The sequence below is a fragment of the Malania oleifera genome, unplaced genomic scaffold, assembly GCF_029873635.1.
Source record: "Malania oleifera isolate guangnan ecotype guangnan unplaced genomic scaffold, ASM2987363v1 ctg585, whole genome shotgun sequence".
Taxonomy (NCBI): Eukaryota; Viridiplantae; Streptophyta; class Magnoliopsida; order Santalales; family Ximeniaceae; genus Malania; species Malania oleifera.
Window position 1 is genome coordinate 20,384 of NW_026652105.1, and position 20,337 is coordinate 40,720.

At 34.8% G+C, this 20,337-nt stretch overlaps 1 protein-coding gene across 1 annotated transcript; it reads right to left on the reverse strand.

Moving 5' to 3' along the window:
• Positions 1-17,389: 17,389 nt before the first annotated feature.
• LOC131147224 (scarecrow-like protein 33) lies at positions 17,390-19,483 on the reverse strand. Its single transcript, XM_058096985.1, has one exon. It carries the CDS (start codon positions 19,481-19,483, stop codon positions 17,390-17,392), a length of 2,094 nt encoding a protein of 697 aa, XP_057952968.1.
• Positions 19,484-20,337: the final 854 nt, after the last annotated feature.

The following is a 20,337-nucleotide window of genomic DNA, read 5'->3' on the forward strand; positions in this document are numbered from 1 at the left end:
CTTATTATTATTATTATTATTATTATTTTCTTCAAAATTAATACTTTATTATTATTATTATATTTTATTATTTTCCTATATTACTAGCATATCTATTATCATTATTATTATTTTTCATTTTTATTTATTATTACTAGTACGTTTATTTTATTTTTACTTTACTATAATTACTTGTATTTTTTATTTATTTTATTGTATTATTTATTATTTATTTTTATTATTGTTATTTTTATGTTATCATTATTATTATTATTTATTACTTTTAATAATAGTATTATTATTTTATTTTTATTAATATTAATAATAATATTATTATTATTTTATCTTTATTATTTTTATTTTTACTATAATTATTTATTACTATTTACTATTTAGTAGTATTATTATTACCTTATTGATATTTTTATTATTATGATTATTATTATTAATATTGTTTCCCTCTTCATTATGACCAAAAGCATAAAAAAATAAAATAAAATAAAATCAAAAAGGGAAGGTTTGTTTTAGGGTTGCCAATTTTTTTTATATATGAGGGCAAGGAGGAACACAGCAAAAAGGGGGGGCAAGCGCACAGACGGCCAAAGAAAACCAAAAAAAAAAAAAAAACCCTAGCCTTTCTCCTCTGCACGGCAAGGCAGCGCACAGGCCTAGCAACTCTCTCACGCACAGCCGCCACGCCTCTCCGTTCCGAGCAACAGCTTCATCACCCGATCGCCTTCCTACAACACAGCAAACTCCGGTTGCTGCAAGCCGGTGACCTCTGCAACTCCATCTCGCCACTATTCCGGCCATACGGGATCACCGACCACCTTAGAACCAACCCCGGCGAGCACCATTCTGCAACCGCCGGAGACCCTCTGCAACACTGCCAGCATCCTAGACGAGCCAGCCTTCCAACCAACTTCTCCAGCCCCTCCTGTGCTTCTCTGCACAGCCACAGGAACCCGAGACGCCCCACACCAGCAGCAGCGGCCAGCACTGCCGAGATCCCCCCCCTACGGCAACCTTCCCTACCATTCTCCCACACCAGTCACACAGAGCACTCACAGCAGCTCCATCTTCTCCGGCAGCGAGCCACTGCTGCAACTCCGGCGACCACGAAAAGCCCCTCCAGCCCACACCGTTGCAACACTTCGGCCACCGGCCAGTCCTCCTCGTCGCCGTCGCCGTCACCGCCTGGCACCTCCAGATTTCCTGCCATCATCCTCTCAGTCCCGGCTGTACCCCCCCCTCTGTGAGTCCCCTGCCTCCCTCTGTTTTTGCTGCACACTGTCTATATACATACACACACACAAATATATAAATATATATGCATAGGTATACTGGTATCATGTGGATTTCAGTACATAAAGTTAGTTTTTTTTTATGTGATTATTGGGAGATATGTTAATTGTTATTATATATATATATATATATATATTTAGATTTATATGATTTATCATTATTCTATTGTTCCATGGTTTTGGGTTGTTATTTTATATATATGCAGTGGCTTGATTTAATATTTTCATTATTTTATACTGATATGTAATAGCCTATGTGTTTTCTTTATTTATTAGGTATATATTTTATCATTCGATATATGTGTGTTATTGTCTTATGGTATTAATTTTTGTAGGTTTATCGTGTATTTATTGTCTATGTGCTTTTGCATGCAGTATATTTAGGGGTTCTTATTTATGTCTAAATTTATTGTGCATATTAAATAATATTATTATTGTTGGATTATTATTATTATTATTATTTTTAATACCCTATTACATGTCCATACTTGTTGTTGTACTTATTTATTTAACACCGATATTTAATAATTGATATTCATGTTTGTATCTTTTGTAGTATTTATGATTATATTTGTAGAATTTTCTTGTTAAACTTTTACTGTTATAGGATTTTTAATATTTGTTAAGTTGACATCCACGTTTGTATTTTGGCTATGTGTATTATTTAATAATCATTGTTGTCATTGCAAAATTGTTATGGTTAAAATATGTCTTAATATTTAATTTTAAACTTTTGTTGTATCCATTGTAAATATTAAATAGTGTATTATCAAGGTGGGATTTTTACATGTTTAGTAGTAAGGTAATATTACATATTTAGTAAATTAGGGTCTTAAGCTTGGTGTTTTATTGATATTATATGTGAATTAATAATTTTAGTTATATGTATAGCACATATTAGCACATTGGTAAATATTACATATTTAGCATTTTTGTTTTTTTTATTATTATATATTTAGTGATTCAGGGTTTAATGGATATTATATGTTTAGTAAATTAGCATTTTAATCGCATGTTTAGCATCAATTATTATTATTTTTTTTAGTATATTAATATAGTTAGTATTAATTATTAGTATCCTAGTATTTTTAGTAACAGCTATTTTTAGTATATAAATATGTTTAGTATTAATCATTATTAGAATCTGACTATATTTAGTATTAAGTATCCTTAATATATTAATATATATAGTATTTAGTTACTTATTTTGACATTCATATGTTAATAGGTATGTGAGGCTTATTATTCTATTACCATATATTAAAAACCTCCCATGTTAGCAGTTTCCTATAAAAATTTTATATATAATTTCAAAATTTCGGGAGTGTATTTTCTTAATTATGATCCCTATGATTTTATTGCGAGGGTATGAGCCTTCAGGCATCACGTACTTTAAGCTCTGAGGGAATATATGTATATATATTATATTATATTTATTTATTTATATTTATAAATTCATAAAGGAGTAATTTAAAGACTTATTAGATTAACTTAGGGATAATTTCAAATTAATTAGGTACCGTTCGTTAGAACGGGCGCGTAGGGGGTGCTAGTACCTTCCCCTCGCGTAACCGAACTCCCGAACCTAACTCTGGTAACGTAGACCCATTCTACCCCTAATGGGGTAGTAATCACGTGTTCTAACCACACTAAAAGGTTAGTGGCGACTCCGACATTCCATATTTTCGTTGAAAACTAAAAATTCATTTTAATTTAGCCGCCCGGGGCACACGCGCTCCCGGGATGTCGCGACACTAAGTACACATATTTTGAGATTATTAGCTATTTAGATGTTGATTTTATGGGTGGCAAAGTGGATAAGAAGAGAACTAGTGGTACTTGTTATTTCTTAGGACATTCCTTATTCTCTTGGTTTTCCAAGAAACAAAATTTAGTAGCTCTTTCCACAGCTGAGGCTAAATACATAGCAGCAGGTAGTTGTTGTGCTCAAACGCTATACATGAAGCAACAACAAAAGGATTTTGGGTTAAACTATGAAACAATCCCCATAAGATGCGATAATATGAGTGCAACAAACATCTCAAAGAATCCTATATTACATTCACGAACTAAACATATAGAGATAAGACATCATTTTCTTTGTGATCATATGCAAAAAGGAGATGTGACACTTGAGTATGTATGCACGGATAAAAAATGGGCAGATATATTCACCAAACCACTTACAGAGGATATGTTTATCCAAATTAGGCGAGAATTAGGCTTGTTGCATAGTCGAGAGGTTGCATAGAATTATAGTAGATGACATAATTCATGGGGAGCAATGTCACATAACATTCACAATTTGTTAAAATTCTCATGGTTAGCTAATTTATTCAACAATCGGTATCACATTTTTAGATGTAAACATTTGGCATCACATTAATCAACATTTGGTATTCTCACATAATGTTTGAAACTTGGCACACTATGTATGTTCACAATGCAATTTACATTCGACAACACAGATTTATGCATTAGCAAGGGGGATGGTTGCTATCAAAAGTGGGAGAAGTAATTTTTTTATCTGATGGTATAACAAGTTTAAAATTTTAAGATTTCAAATGGACGAAGAACATAAGGTTATGTACACTTATGCACTATTTTTATACACCTTTTTGTTGATGTCAAAAGGGGGAGAAGAATTATGGCAAAAATAGAAAAATTGTGAAAAGGGTGAGAAGAATAGCAAGAATAGCAAATATTGTCAGCAACACGAGTTGCGTAACAGGGGAGAACAATCAGGTTATAGGAGAAGAATTAAAGAACGTGTGTATGAGCATGAGCATATTTCATTTGGAATCAAGCTAAACAACGTATGTATAAACATGAGCATATTCCATTTGACATGAGCATATTTCCTTTACTGAATATTGGATGCATTATTTAAGGGGGACTTGTTAGGCGTAACCCATTATATATTTTTGCTCGCGTATTTGTCATCATCAAAAAAAGGGGAGATTGTTGACTCTATGAGTTAAATCCGGTTTTGAAAATGACAAATCACTTGGTATTTGATCTGTGCATTGATATTGTGAACATGAACTATATTTAGCATACACAGAAGGATAATAAGTCATGGAGGCCATAAAGAACAAAGCATACATATCTTCGCAAGATCCATCGAACTCAAAGATTACAAGAATGAAGATACAAGTGACAAGTTCAAGAACGTCATGGGAATAGGTATTTAGAACTCATGTATTTACATTTTCATATTGAAACCTAAGGTGTAGTCCCAAAGGGGGGGGTGAATTGGGTCTTTTAAAAATTCCTTAGATCCTTTTTGTTCCTTTTTACAATTTTAAAGGCTTTCTTGTATTCCTATTAACCGATCAATCCACACAAACTCCTATTTCCTATAATTAATCAACAATCACAACAACAACAATCAATCAATCAACTATTCAAGCAAAACAACCATACACCAAGAAATCAATTTGGAATATTTAGCGACCCTATATATGAATGTCAAGTTCCTGAAGTTGGCTTTTGAACTTGAATGTTAAAATGACATCCAAGCACCTTTTTAATATCAAAATTTAAATAAACCTTCATCTAATAGGTTTTGGGATGTTAACTAATCAACGTGCTTCCTTTTGGTTTCCAAAAAAGATCAATTATCCAACGAACTCCCTTTCGGTTTTCGCAAACCCACAAACAAATTAGACTTTGGGTTTACTTAATTTCCAATATGTGTTACTTTATGATTAAAAAAATACTAAAACATCCACATAGGTTATATCGTTGCTAAAATGTAAAAGAAAGTGAGGGAAAGAGAGTGACACCACCACTTTTACGAGGTTCGGCTTACCCCAGCCTACGTCCTCGCATTAGGTCAACCACCTAAGGAATTCACTATACCTTCTTCCTTCCAGGTGGAACAAAAACCTTACAATAATTACCCTCTTTTTTAGGAAGAGAAACCTCTCTAAGCAACAACTTGTGCTTGGTCCAACGATCCTACAAACCTTTGAACCGTCAAAGATCAAAATGAATGAAATAGATCTGCATACAAAAACGCTCTTCCAATTCAGAGTAGGTTATAAAAATTAAATTCTAAATCGTACTTCAAAAACCAAAGCTAAATAGAAAATGTGAAGCTTTAAAGGTTTAGAAGTGACCAATGGTTCTTAAAAAAATTTGAATGCAACTTGGAACCAATATCGTATAGTTTTTCTCTAGCAAAATGATGCGAGCACACAAAAACTTTTAGTAGAATTTCAGTGCAGGGATCGTATATAACTTTTGCGTTTTGCTCTTTTGATCTTTTTGCTACTTTTTGCTTGTGTATTTTTTCATTGCTCAATGAGGTATTTATAGACTTTTTCATAGAAAAGTTTCCTCATTTAATATGAAGCATTTAGGTAACTTTTCAAAAAGTATTAAATTATAGAATTAATTTTGAAAATCTTCCATTTAGGTAAATTTTTCAAAAAATATAAATTTATAGAATTATTTTTGAAAAACTTCCATTTAGGTAACTTTTCAAAAAAATTATTAAATTATAAAATTAATTTTGAAAATTTTCCCACAAGTTTGAAATTCAAAGATTTTTAATTTTGACAATCTTCTCGCAAAAGAGATTTGCAATGAGTGAGCAAGAGAACTTTGGAAGAACAAGAGTACTTTCACCTTCTCAAAACAGATTTTTCAATTCTTGGATATATTTTGATTTGTAAAACCATGTATTTATAGGCTTTCAAACAAGTTTCCATGTTGCAAAAGTTTCCTTATAGAGTTTCCCAAGTTGTTAGAAAATTTAGAGCTCAAACGTCTATTATTTAAAATATTAGATTTTAAAAAATTTTTCCGTTGAACAGTGTTCAGATGTCTGAAGAGTTGAGTTGAGTCATCTAAAGTTCCTGAAACCCTTTTAAAAATGAACTAGACACAGGGTCAGATGTCTAAAGTATCGAGTTCAGATGTCTGAAGTTTTGAGTTCAGATGTCTGAACGGCTACTGCCTGTTTCAGTTTTGTCCCAGAAAATCTTTAGACGTTTGCACTTATTCTTGATATATCTGAAGTAATTCTTCAGATATCTGAACATGAAGTTTAGCCATCTGAAGTTACCACTTCAGCCATCTGAACTTAAAAGTTCAGTCATCTGAGCAGATAAAAAATTGTTTAAACAAATTTTCAATTTAAAATATAATTTGTTCTCTTATTTTGATTTTTACAAAACTTGTTTCAATAATCCTAAATAGGTCTTTAGGTCCTTATAATCTCTTAGAAAAGTTTCAAAATATTTCAAACGATATTTTAAACATTAAAGCACTTACATGAGACTTGTAAGACATTAACATTCTAAACGCACTACAAAAAAAAAAAGATTATTAGTGACGGATTTAAACCGTCACTAATACTCACAAAATCGTCACTAATAGTATTAGTGATGGTTTTACGATTATTAGTGACGAATTTATAGTAGTCGCTATACCAGCCGTTACTAATAATTATTAGTGACGAATATTCCAAACCGTCACTAATAGTAAAGTATTAGTGACGGATTAAAACCGTCACTAAAAACCTAAGCCCGTGACTATAGTTTCTACACTGAATCGACCAAGAATCGTCACTAAAGCCATAGTATTAGTGATGGTTTCAAAATCGTCACTATAGCTCCATTATTAGTGATGGTCATGAAACCGTCACTAATGCTCTATTATTAGTGACGGTTTTAGAACCGTCACTATTGCTCTATTATTAGTGACGGTTTTAGAACCGTCACTATTACTCTATCAGTGACGATTGTTAAACCGTCAGTAATGCTCTAGTATTAGTGACGGTTTTAGAATCGTCACTATTGCTCTACAAAGCTATTATTAGTGACGGTTTGAATTCCTTCACTAAAAATTTTTAAAAGGGGTATTAGTGACGATTTTGAAACCGTAACTAATACTTAAATTGGATAATTATTAGTGAAATTAATTTTGTTTCCAATTATTAATTTCTGTAAAAATCTGTGATTAAATTACATTTTCTTATACATTCATAATTGCAATAAAATTTATAAATTATTAAAAATTTTAATTCAAATTAAATTACAAATATGTTATACAAATTCAAATTTAAATACAAATACATTATATAAATTCAAATTCAAATATATTTAATCTGTTCAGATAACAAAGAAAGTTTTCAACTGCGTCCATAGTGCATGACATCGTCCTAACGTTGTCATAGTTGCAAACCCTACAAATTAATTAAAAAAGTTAAAAAAATTAGTATACGCATTTTGAAAAATTTTGGCAGCATTTCTCTTATAAATATGACATTTTCCATAGAGATACTCCAAACCTAGGTGTTTACAATAAAAAGTTCACAATAATCCAACGAGTAATTAATTTTGCAAGTGCACAGGAGCTTCATATAGTAAGCTTTAAATAATGTAACATGTTCATGCATCCCATAAAACACATATATCAGAATATAGTGGATTATCCCCATAAACAATATTTCATAGAGAGTAGACACAGTTGGTATGAGATTCACTAGAAAATGAAAATCCTAAGAAAGAGAGCTCCTCTCCAAAGAAAAGAAAGAGATGATATATGCATTGTGAAAAGTGGAAATCTTAAGAAGATGAAGTATCATCTACTTGAAGGACTATAACCAGGCCAAGCATCCTCCCAAAATCAAACCCTATTGCCATTAGCTACTCTAAAATGAGTGGGAGGAAGGAACCAACAAGTAAAATAGGAAACAAATTTCTACAGACTTGCATGGGAAACAATGCCACTTTCTCTAGTGTTCCATCCATTCTGATGGACCCTATATTACTTTTAATCTCCTTTTTTGAAAATTAACAATTAATTTTTGGTTGTACATAAATTAAACTTAAACCTTGAAACATGAATAACAAACTCTAACCAAAATTGGCATACCCACCAAGAAAGCAAGAAATCAATGAAAAATTATATCATCTAGTCCAAAATTGGTCTCATGAATTTTTCTTTCCTTTCCCTAAAATTTTCAACAAATTTTCGGCAGCATGCCGTCTGTAAATAGAACATTTCCCAAACCTGCAAGTCACAAAAGCATGCAATTCACAATATTTTTGCATCATACAGATGTCATTTAGATTAAGACGTACATGCAACAACCTAAAAGTATCTACTAGCTGGCAATACACATCATTGCATCAGCTAGGGTATGTGTGGCGTTCCAATCAAGCATGCAGTCCTAATGTCCACTACCAGCATGCAGTTCACAAGATATGCCAATCCAAGCATGCAGTCCAGAAGTTAAATCATGTATTAAACTGAAGTTAGATATTTACCCATCTCTAGCTGTAATGAGGTTATGGATGACAAAGAATGACGAGGCCGTGGATGGAGGTGGTTGCATCAATGATTCTTTATCTAGTTTGCCCGGAGTTTCTTTTCACAATTAATTTGAAATGCGATAAGCCTGCCTATGTAGACAAAATGAATTTTCGCGTTTCATCTGATAGGTTGTCGCTTATAGTTAAGGTATGATTTAAATATTAATTTTATTTCTCTTGAATCTTGCCTTGTGGATGCAATGACTGCAAGAAGGGCATCAAGATTCAAGAGAAATAAAATTAATATTTAAATCATACCTTAACTATAAGTGACAACCTATTAGATGAAAGGCTAAAATTCATTTTGTCTACATGGGCAGGCTTATCGCATTTCAAATCAATTTTGAAAAGAAACTCCGGGTAAACTAGATAAAGCCCCTCCATTCATTGTATACACACTGCAAATGATATGCCCACTATCAAAAATAGAAGTTATCAAAAGTAGACCTAAAAATTAATTAACAAACCCTTCTCAATGATGGCAAAATCTAAGGAAAAACCTACATAATTATAAATCCAATGTAAAAAATAAATATACTTTATAAAATTGCAAAGTTCATATTACTTTCAAGTTTTATAATACAATTACCAATTATTCCTATATTGTTTCCAAATCTCATCCAAATCCCAATTATTCCTATATTATTCATATTACCTTGAAGTTTGGAGTATTGGACTCTAAATGTGAAGTCTAACCTCCTCCTTAGTAATACTATTTCTTTTGCACAAAGTGTTTTTTGTGGGAGAGAGGCAGATTGTGTATGTTATTTTTAGTAGACATTTAAGTGGTAGGATGTTCATTGAAGAGAGAAAAAGGGCATTGTGTTGAAATTAGATTTTCTGATTTTGAGAAGGCGTGTGATTGAGTTAGTTGTAAGTTCTTGGATACAGTGCCTTTGAGGAAGGGGTCAAGTGTTACGTGGAGGAATTGGACAGGGGGCTGTTTATCTAATGCTTTTGTGAACCACCAATATGGATTGGAATCTCTAATGAATGTCCGTTCTAAATTAACTAAGTCTACATTGCCATATTTATTATGATTCCTAAGATTCACTCATCCTTTCAAAAATATTTTAACATTAAACAACTGAGCCTATGTTTTTTTTTTTTTGGTCAAATTTTAACATAATTTCGGTAGCATGCCGTTTGTAAATTGGATGTTTTTCCATAAAACCTACACCTGATATGTTCAAATAGAGCATTTATAACAAGTTGAAGGCACACGAGAACCTATATCCACTACCAGCATGCAATACACATCAACTGCATCCGCCATACAGGAGGCATTCTAGACTAGCATGCAATCATGTAGCATATTCACGACAATAATACATGCCAACCATATCTTAAATTCAGAATATAAATAGCAGAAAATAGTGGATAATATTTGGTTCATTGTAGTATTGTTATTCATCCAGGCATTTGGACATGAACGTTTTGAGATGATGAGAGCATTTAATTTAAATAATTATGAAACTGATGCTCCCTGTGTGTTTTGTATATATTCAACGTACCACTTTTTCAAATTTTCAAATCCTCAGCCAAGTGTATATAACATTTTCAATGATTTCGGCACAGCAATGTACGCCTTAAACTTACCGGACCAAAAACATATAAATGAATGTCCGTTCTAAATTAACTAAGCCTACATTGCCTTATTTATTATGATTCTTACGATTCACTCATCCTTTCAAAAATATTTTAACATTAAATGACTAAGCCTATCTTCTCTTTTTGTTTGTTCAAATTTTAATGCAATTTCGGCAGCATGCCGTCTGCAAATTGGACATTTTCTCATAAAACCTGCACCTGATAGGTTCAAATAGAACATTTATAACAAGTTGAAGGCACACGAGAACCTATATCCACTACCATCATGCAATACATATCAACTGCATCCGCTATGTAGGAGGCATTCTAGACTAGCATGCAATCATGTAGCATATTCACGACAGTAATACATGCCAACCATATCTTAAATTCAGAATATAAATAGCATAGAAGATGCTTAAGTTTCCATTTGTTGGACGAGGAGAAGATAAGGCAGTGTAATCAATGGGGAAGGAGAGAATGAAGTGGAATTGGACTTGTGGGTTAATAGGTATTTCTGAAAATGTGACATGTTTGAACTTAGCTTATGTAAAAACATCTGTTTTTGTCAACTCATCATATGCTATGCTCATTTGGCAGCTACTTAGGTGGGACAATTCATGAAGTTTGAAGAAGCATCCGAAACATCTTCGAGACATGGTGGGATGACAATTGCAGTGGCAGTTCCTATCTCTCAGTTGCCAAAATTACAAGAAAATATGTGCAACTTCATGTTCATATGTTGAATGGTTTAGACAAACTTCTTCTTTTTTTCGGGGGGGGGGGGGGGGGGGGGGGGGGGGGGTGGGGGGTTAGACTGACTAAGCACAACCTGCATGGCTTCTGTATAGTTGCTGGATTTTGTTCCGTGTGTTGGACAACTTGAATCTTTAGAAGTAATCATCGAGGAAGTAGTGGTGATAAGCAGTAAAATATTAGTTACAGTCAGTTGTTTTTGGAAAAACTGAACATAATAATGGGTGCCACAGCAGAATGTGTCGGGGGCAACTGCACATTCTCAAGAGTCACCCTTGGTGCTCTCGTCTCATCTGAAATCCTTTCGTGCTCACTCAGTACAGCTCGACCCTTGGAAGAAGACTCTTCCTTTGGCAGGTCCTAAACCCTTTGCCGCTTTGAGGCTGCCCGAGGCTCCATTCGCGGAGCCAGTAAAGAGGAAATCCTACGATTTAAGTTCAAAAATTTTTTTTTCAGAGGGGCATGCTTAATAAAAAAAATTACGTGAAAATATTCACATGACATTCTAAACAGGTGGAGTGGAGCTAGCAAATCTCTGCCTTCGAAACTTATGAATGGCTCATTGGTCTTTTGGCTAGGACTGACTTTTAAGGTTATTTTTGGGTTTGCAAACTAGTTAATTCTTAGAAATGAGATGGAATACAGTGAAAATTTTAGAAATAAAGTTAATAGTTACTTGTTTATTCTTTATCATTCCAACTAGATGAGGCATTCCCGTGGTAAAATTTGGAAATAGTTAAACAAATTTTGTCCTTTTTTTCTCCTTTTTTGACCGTTTTATGCTTTATTTAATATATAAAATAATCCACACTATTTTCCAACAATCTAAATGCATATTTGTGTAATTTGTAATTTATTCACACAAGTGTTTGATCCTAAATTTATGTTTGTTTTTCCTTTCTTTAAGTGGTGTTTATTTTAGTATGAGAATGAAGTTATAGTTCAAATTTTCAAAGAATAAATTATTTTCTTTTTCATTATCTTTATTTTGTCCTTAGATTATTGGAAGCAACATAGCTTAGTTTGTATAGTTAATAATAATGTATAAAATAAACAAAAAAAAATAAAGAAGAAAAGAATTCAACTTGCATGTATCATGCCACTGTCTAAAGGTAAATTTGTCTCCTTTCAAAAACCCAAGTTTGAAGCCCATGTATTATCCATGCTGCTATTCAGGCCCACTCTCTCCTAATTAGGCTCACTCAAATATTCAACCAACCTTTTGCAAACCTCGGTCCATGTGTCTATACTGCAAATTTTGACCTAGGAAAACAAATAAAAATTCATTTATTCACATTAAATACGATTTAATTCCATATACCCATGTTTATTATATTAGAATAAGCGTTCCAACCCTACACTCCTAACTTCATCTGCCTTATACTCTTATTTGGGAGGTTATGACAAACGATATTAATGTCTCAAATTTAAAAAATGAATGGGACTTTATTAGACCATGCAAAATGGAGAGAAATATCTTTGAATTTTGAAAATTTATAATTCAAACAAACAAACCGACCAACAACCACCAACTGACATCCTTATTCACAACCTAATACATGGCAACACTTACGTGGCCCTTCCAAAATGATCAACCAATGAAAAAAAAAAATACAAATTTTAAATTTCTATTAGGTTAATTGAATGCGCTAGGGGATTAGAAAACCACCTACAATTGGCGCCAAAAGTAATTTGCATATGTATTAAAAAAAAAAAAAAAAAACAAGGAAGAAAGGGAGCAGTCAACCACCTATAAGTGTTTGGTCGACTGCCATTTGGAAAATTTATTTTCTTTTATTTTTTTCTCAAATATTAATATCTTCACTTGGGCTAAGATTTATTTGGTAAAATATGATTATCAATAGCTACACAAGAATAAGTCCAAAATCATATTCCACAAACATGAATTCATTTTTGCAAAACATTAATTCATTTTCCAAACACAACCATAAGTCCATATCAATACCTCCATTTAGTCCAAGGACAAGCAGCCATCATGAATCCACTACCATAAATAATAATCCATTTGCACAAGATATCCATCTAGTAAATTTCATAATCACCATGTTTAGCACAAATTCCAAACATCCAAAATATCATCATAATGTCATTTAGTCCAAAATCCAAAAACTACCATAAACAAGTACTTCATGCCAAATATAAGACTAAGACACAAAATACACCAAGAACAATATATTGTGTCAAGATGACACAAAACCATTAGAAATGTTTACAAATATTCTATCAAAACACATATATATAATGGGTGTTTATACAAATCCAAGGCAAAGAAAAAAAACATAAATAAAAACAACAAGTCAATTGCATTAGAGGCAGCAGAGGAGGTTGATGTTGATGCATCAAGAACTACAACATCCAGTCCATACTAAAGCTCATGTCCTATTTGAATGAGTAGAGCTCTTTTTGCTGATATTACTGTAGACATCCTAATTTTCATCTATCTAATCGTTGAAATACATGAGGTCAAATGATCCATTTTGAACAAGTGATAGTCCCGAGTCAAATGAGTTCAATTCATGATCTAAGTGTGGGGTAGTTTGTTTAAATTTAGCCCTTAATTCTTTAATTAAGTCCATGGTGCATATGCTACAATTGAGTGTTGGAGTCAAATCATACAAAATAGTTTAATTGGTATTTATGGGTTCTTGTAAAGTCCTTTAATAAAAATTTGGTTATTTGAAATTTCTTTTAGGAGAACTTCCAGTTTTAAAAATCAGCCCCTAATATGTTTATTATCGTTTTTTTCAATATTTTGTAAATTCAAAAAAAATTTAAATATTCAGTATATGCTTCAAAGTAATTAAAAAGATAAAGGGAAAGAAATACCTGGGCTTCCGACCGAGAGCAGAGGGAGACTGGGAGAGAGGAGGAGCTCGTGCACTAGCTGGCGGCGGACAGTAGAGGGAGATCAGGTGGGAGCAGGCGGCGGGGAAAGGGAAGAAGCAGGAGAAGCTAGCGCGGTGGTTGGCGGCGAAGAGCAGAGGGAGATCAGGTGGGAGCAAGCGGCGAGGAAGGGGAAGAAGTAGGAGGAGCCGGCGCGGTGGTTGGTGGCAGAGAGCAGAGGGAGATCAGGTGGGAGCAAACGGTGGGGAAGGGGGAGTTCAGGTGGGAGCAGGCGGCTGGGAAGGGGGAGGTTAGGTGCGAGCAGGCGGCGGGGAAGGGGAAGAAGCAGGATGAGGGAAAAGATCCCACGTTCGGACATAAGAAGGTTTTTGGGCATTAGTGATGGTTTCAAAAATCTCACTTCAACTCTCCATTTTTTTTTTTTTTATAAATAACAAAACATTAGTGACGGTCCAAATCCGTCACTAATAACCGGCCAATAGTGACGAATATGTAAATTCGTCACTAATACTATAAAGTAAACGTTTCTTATTTAAAAAAAAAAATTGAAGTATTAGTGACGGTTGTGAAATTCGTCACTAATAACAGGGGAATAGTGACGAATTTAAACATTCACCACTAATATTGCGAAGTGAAAATTTTTTATTTTTTTTTAAACAAAGTAGAAGTATTAGTGACGGTTACACAATCCGTCACTAATAATGGGCCAGCAGTGACGAATTTATAAATTCGTCACTACTACTCTGAAGTAAATTTTTTTTTTTTTAAATAATAGTAGTCACGGTTATTCAACCGTCACTAAAGTTTACCTTTTAGTGACGGATTTAATTCGTCACTAATACCACAAGAATCGTTACAAATATTTTCCTGGGATAAATTTTGCACCAAAAATATTTTTGCGCGTTTTTTTTTGGGTTTTTTGTAGTGACGCTCAAGTCTTCATACTTTGTCCTTGGATTGAGTCCATCTTTTCTTCAAGATTTCATATTCTTTGAGCTTTCTCACTTTGCTTTTCTTTATCTCTTTTGACTTTAATATTCCTTGGCTTTCAACAACTCATTCATGTCCTCATATTCTTGAAGGTTTAATATATCATCTTTAAATCCATGCTTTGACTCATTTAAGCTTCATTTGATCCTTGTGAGCACTTTGACCTTACTTTCTCATATGTGAGCCCTGAAATAACATTACTCCCGCAAATATGTTAAATTCCACTTGTTTGTTAGCATCAAAACAAGATAACAAGATTTTAAACCTTGTAAAGCCAACAATATTTGTTTGTGGATTGCAAAATCTCTTCAAAACATTTCCAAATATCTTGTGGGATTTATTTTCATATAACTTTGAAAAGATATTTGTTTATGTGATAGTGATCTTTGTTGCAATATTCATTCACTCATATATTATTTGCTGAATACAAAGATTACACATCTTTTGCAAACCAAGCATATACATTATTTGATATTTACATGCTTGAGACATCCTGCTGATTGAAATATTTGAGACTTTATATCTTTGTGTGAACTTATTGATTGAATATCTTGAGATACAAAGATTGTCTGTTGATACTCTCACGTACTCATCACACTAATAGAAAATATATTTGAGAGCTGAAATATTAGACCACATTGAGCTTACATATTAAATCATATTGTGGTGTATGTAATTGTACGTAGTTGGGTACACATATACTTTGCTTGAAAGCATAATCACTGTACCGTTTCATTTATTGAGCAAAATTGTTGTATTCCAGGCATGGGCCTGAAGAGGGAGACTAGCCCTAGAATAGTCTCGGATTGGCTTACACCCGGTTAGGAAAGTTAGGTGTGTCATCTTGTTAAGGCGTGTAGGTTGAGGTTAGCCCCGTTAATTGACCTGGTTAAGGTTGAGGTCAGCCCTATGCTAATTGACCTGGTTGTAATCGGTACCGCTCCACCCTTAAGTGAGCTATTAGTGGAATCCTCGAGCTTGCGAGCTATAGGCAGGGACGTAGGCACAGTTGGCTGAACCCCGATAACATATCATGTGTATGTTCATATGTCCGCACTTCATATTTACTGTACGTATATGTTATTATGTGAATGATGCGCTTGATTTAAATTTATGTTTATTATATTTATTCGCGTATTTGGAATTGCATAAAAAGACCCTAGGTTGTAATATTCGGCTAGCATCTAGTTCAACCTAGGAGAAAAGTTTAAAATTCCAATTCACCCCCCCTCCCCCCTCTTGGGAATACACCAATTCTAACAAGAACCATATAATACTATATTTTATAGAAACATGTTTATACAAAGTTTTACAGTACCATGATTATACAAAATATTTTATAGAACGATGATATACAGAACATAGAATGATGACATATAGAAATAAAGATTATATAGAAATACATATATACAAAATTACAGAGATTTACGGCTTCATGGTTAATACAGAGAATATCAGAATCATGGTTAATACAGATAATACAAAATCATGGTAAAATAGATAGATCTTATATATAAATAGTATTATATAGTATCAAACCCTGATGGAACAAAGTAGTTTACAGAGTACTGTACCGTAGCTATACAGCATAGACAGTGCAGCCATACGTCTCAGATAGAGTATGGTACAATCGATTATGCCACAGGTAGGGTAGAGGACTCCCTGACGTCTGGACCAGGTGGAGTGAGGCCTTTCGAGCTAGAGGCATATATAGATGCATACAGCTAGGCTGACATTGGAGGGTCAACCAGTGTGTAGCCCTACCTACAAGCCACACAACCTGGTCATGAGGGATTAAATCATGACATACCACTATCTAGGGGATGTTTTTAGAGTTATGTATGTATTATAGCATTCACAAAAAATAGAGATTACTTATTATAGATAGAACTACGATTGAATCGATAACTAAGAAAATAAAGTATTTTAAATGACATAGATGTAGATTGTTATACTGATACTTTTTACATGATATCCAATTTATAGTTTTAATTAAAGGTTATAATTTATATACAGACTCATATACCACACACTGGTAATAAAATGTTTTCTCCTTACTGAGAGGTGTCCCACCCCAACAATATAAATATTTCAGGTAACCTAGAGAAGCGGGCAGGGCTAACTTAGAGGTAGAGGAGGCGACTAAGTGGGCATAGTTTTAGGGTGAACCTCAGGCTGGATAGTGTAGCCCACAGTATTTTGAGATTTTTGGAAATGTATATATATATATATATGCGTATGTATATACAGGTGGGTCCGTAGAACTCTAGTATTATGTATTTTGGGTTATGTATTGGATGTTATGTTTTTCCGTTGCATAGGTAGAACACAGGGATTGCACAGATTACCACGGCATCTACTTTGGGCTGTGAAGATGTAGATGTTTATTTATAGTGTATCAGAGATTATGTTTTATAGCATGAAAAATAATAAATTAACAAAAATGGATAGAAATTTTGGGTCGTTACACATACATTTTGCTTCAAATCTTCATTCTTAAAGCACAATGATGGAACATGAGGCATAGTAACTTTGAAACAATTTCATAGTTCAATAGTTATGCAATATGAAAATGCCCTAGGGTTCCTTTAAAACCCAACAAGAGAGAGCTTGTAAAATTTGGCCTTTCCATCCCAATAGCATCCAATGGCCATCTTCCTCAATCAAAAAATCCTTGTGGTAGCTAGATACTACCTTTTCTTTTAATGTCTTCATGAGTTCCCTATTTAGTGGAAACGGCTTAAACCCAGCCTTCATATTTCGAGCATGCCAATGCTTGTATGTTTCAGGTCTTACAACTCTTTCTAAACCTTCACATGCTATAATATTCATAACTTCACGCCTAAAAAACTCTTGCTCGAACATCAATCTTCCTAAATTTTCACGAGTAAAAATAGTATCCATTATATCAAACAATGTTGAATAGTGGTAGAATGTCTTCTGAAATCGACGGAAAAAGAAGGGGTCATTGAAAAACCCATTATTAACAGCATGGATGAATATATTAGGATTCATCTTCTTGATTAAGTTTAGAACAATATTCCTTGGACTCTTTGGTGCTACTGTGTCATCAAGTAGATGATTGTCAAATTGGTATAGGCAATTTACAGCAATGACCTCGTCTTTGTCAATCTTAAGGTCTTCAATTTGGATGGTGTCCCATTTCTTATCTATAGCATTGTACTCAAATGGAATATTAAAGTGCTCAAAATACTTTCCCATACGACGTCCCATCTCCCCAACTTTTTGTGCACTCCAAAATCTAGGTAGAGGGATCTCAAGTCCTGTAATGCGAAGTTTGGGAGGCCCACCAACTCTTGCTAAGAGATCGCGCACAATGATGGGCCATTGGAATCCACGTTGTATACCAAAATCTATGATGTGAATCTTTGTTGCTCCGTTAGTTACATCCAAAATGTTATGATTCCCAAAATATAAACTAATCCTTCTCAACGGGCAGGCCGAAGCAAATGCCCGATAAGATTTAAACATAGCGTCGGGCGACGGTATCTTAGAATACCAGTTACGATAAATTTGATTCCCAACTCCCGCCAATCGTGCCTCAATACCATCGGCAAAATGATGGCTAATCCTTTGAGTTCCATCCCCAAAAGGAGAAGAGTACTGCCTAATCTCCTTCAGCATTTCATGTGCAGCCTTCCAATCAGTATCAACTATGGCCTGGGCACAAAGAAAAAGAAGAACCTTCAAATCCACCACTTCTATACTTCTCCTTTTCCTCGCAAGTACCCCAAGCTTAAATCCACATGGTTGCTTATTCTGAAGCAACAGCTTGTATTGTCCATTCTGCTGAACTTCATGAGCTGCAGTACACGCCTGCTGCTCCTTATCATCCTCCGGAAAGAGAAAAACCTTTTCGAGCATCTCCGACAGCTCCTCCTCTTCCGCACGAACCGCCAGCTGCTTGTTACTCCTCCCTCCTTCTGCATCTGTTTCCTCCCTGTCATGATTATTCTTCCCCGTTCCACCGTCAGGCTCCTTGGATCCTGGCGGCAGAGCAGAGTAATAGTTGCCGAAATCAATAACTGGATGGATTTTACTAGCTTCCTCAACCCCTCTCCTGAAAAACATTATGGATTCATCATCTCTCAATGACTCGTGACCATTCTTCGCCTCCGGCTCATCAGCGTCGCCGCCCTTGCACTTTGGAAGCCACGTGCACTTAGACTTTTCCAAATCAATGTTTGGAAGGAACTTCCTAGCTTCTTGTACCCCTCTTTGAAACAGAAATACGGACTCGTTGTGGTTAATTAAAGGATTTGAAGAAGAAGGTGTTGAACTTACATGAGGCTCCATAGGCGCAGCGGCAGATCTCCCACTGATGGGCATTTTTGAGGTGGATGCCGAAGTGGAGTGAAGAACAGAGTTGCTAGTAGGAACAGTGCAGAAAGGCGTGGGCTGTTCGGGTGAAGGAGAATACCGCTTATCCAGAACTTCGTACAACGATTCCTCGGTGACTCGGAGAGCCAATGGATCGATGAATATTTCCGCCATGTCCTCCTCCATGAGCAGCTCTGCCATTTCGTTGAAAATGGTATCAGGAAAATGTCGCTGATTGGCAGAGTCTCCTTCAGGTTGGTTCACCATGGAAGGCGGGGACAAGCAATCAGCTGGCTCCTGCTGATCAGGTGGAAGAGAAGGAAAATCCATGAACTAATTTTGATCAAGGAGTTTAATTTCTTTGAATTGGAATAAGTTTCAGAAACCCACCATACTAAACTGTATAAGATGGGCTTCAAAACTGATATGTAAGAACCCGGCGTAGATGGCGTGGGGGGGGGGGGGGGGGGGGGGGGGGGGGGGGGCGGGATGGGGTGTGGGGGTGGGGGGTAGTGTGAAAGAAGAGAAGGCTGAATGTTATTATCTAAAGAAGACCGAAACTAAGAAAAGAGAAACCAGGAAGGTTGGAACCGGAGAAAGAAGACAGAGGAAGAGGAGGGTGAAATATTTATATGGAAATATACACTTTCCATCTTAAAAAAAAAACATTTTCCCATTTTTCAATTCTCTTATGTATTATATATACCCTGTTGTTCATATTCAAGAATCAATAGAAAAAATATTTTGTCTCCAATTTCAAACATGGTATGAGGAGCACACGGTTCAAAACCAAATTTTTTTTCTAACCTTCCTGGCTTACCGACGCTCATCGTTGCACTCTCTGAACATGGCACGTCCCTTCTTTTCTTGTCGTCGCCTTCTACGCTTTCTCTGTTTTTTTCTTTTTTTTTCTCAAGTATTGGTTCATCATCCTAATTCTTTCAACTATTCTTCAGTTCTGATGTCGCTTCGTCCTCTGCAACAGCACTCCCACCATTTCTCCGACGACCCGTATCAGTTAAGACCTCCGAAATCATCATCTTAGACATTATCTCGCTCATACGACATCTAATCATCATCTGCGACATCATCTTTGAAATCTCTCCTCAATTCCAGTTCGCCGTCTAGGCGGCTAGTTTGTGTTTGTAGCGTTCCGACAATCATCTAATGTGTTTTCTTATCAA

What these genes read in the sequence shown, in the direction of transcription:
- LOC131147224 (XM_058096985.1), bottom strand. Translation starts at nt 19,483, where the DNA reads ATGGATTTTCCTTCTCTTCCACCTGATCAGCAGGAGCCAGCTGATTGC.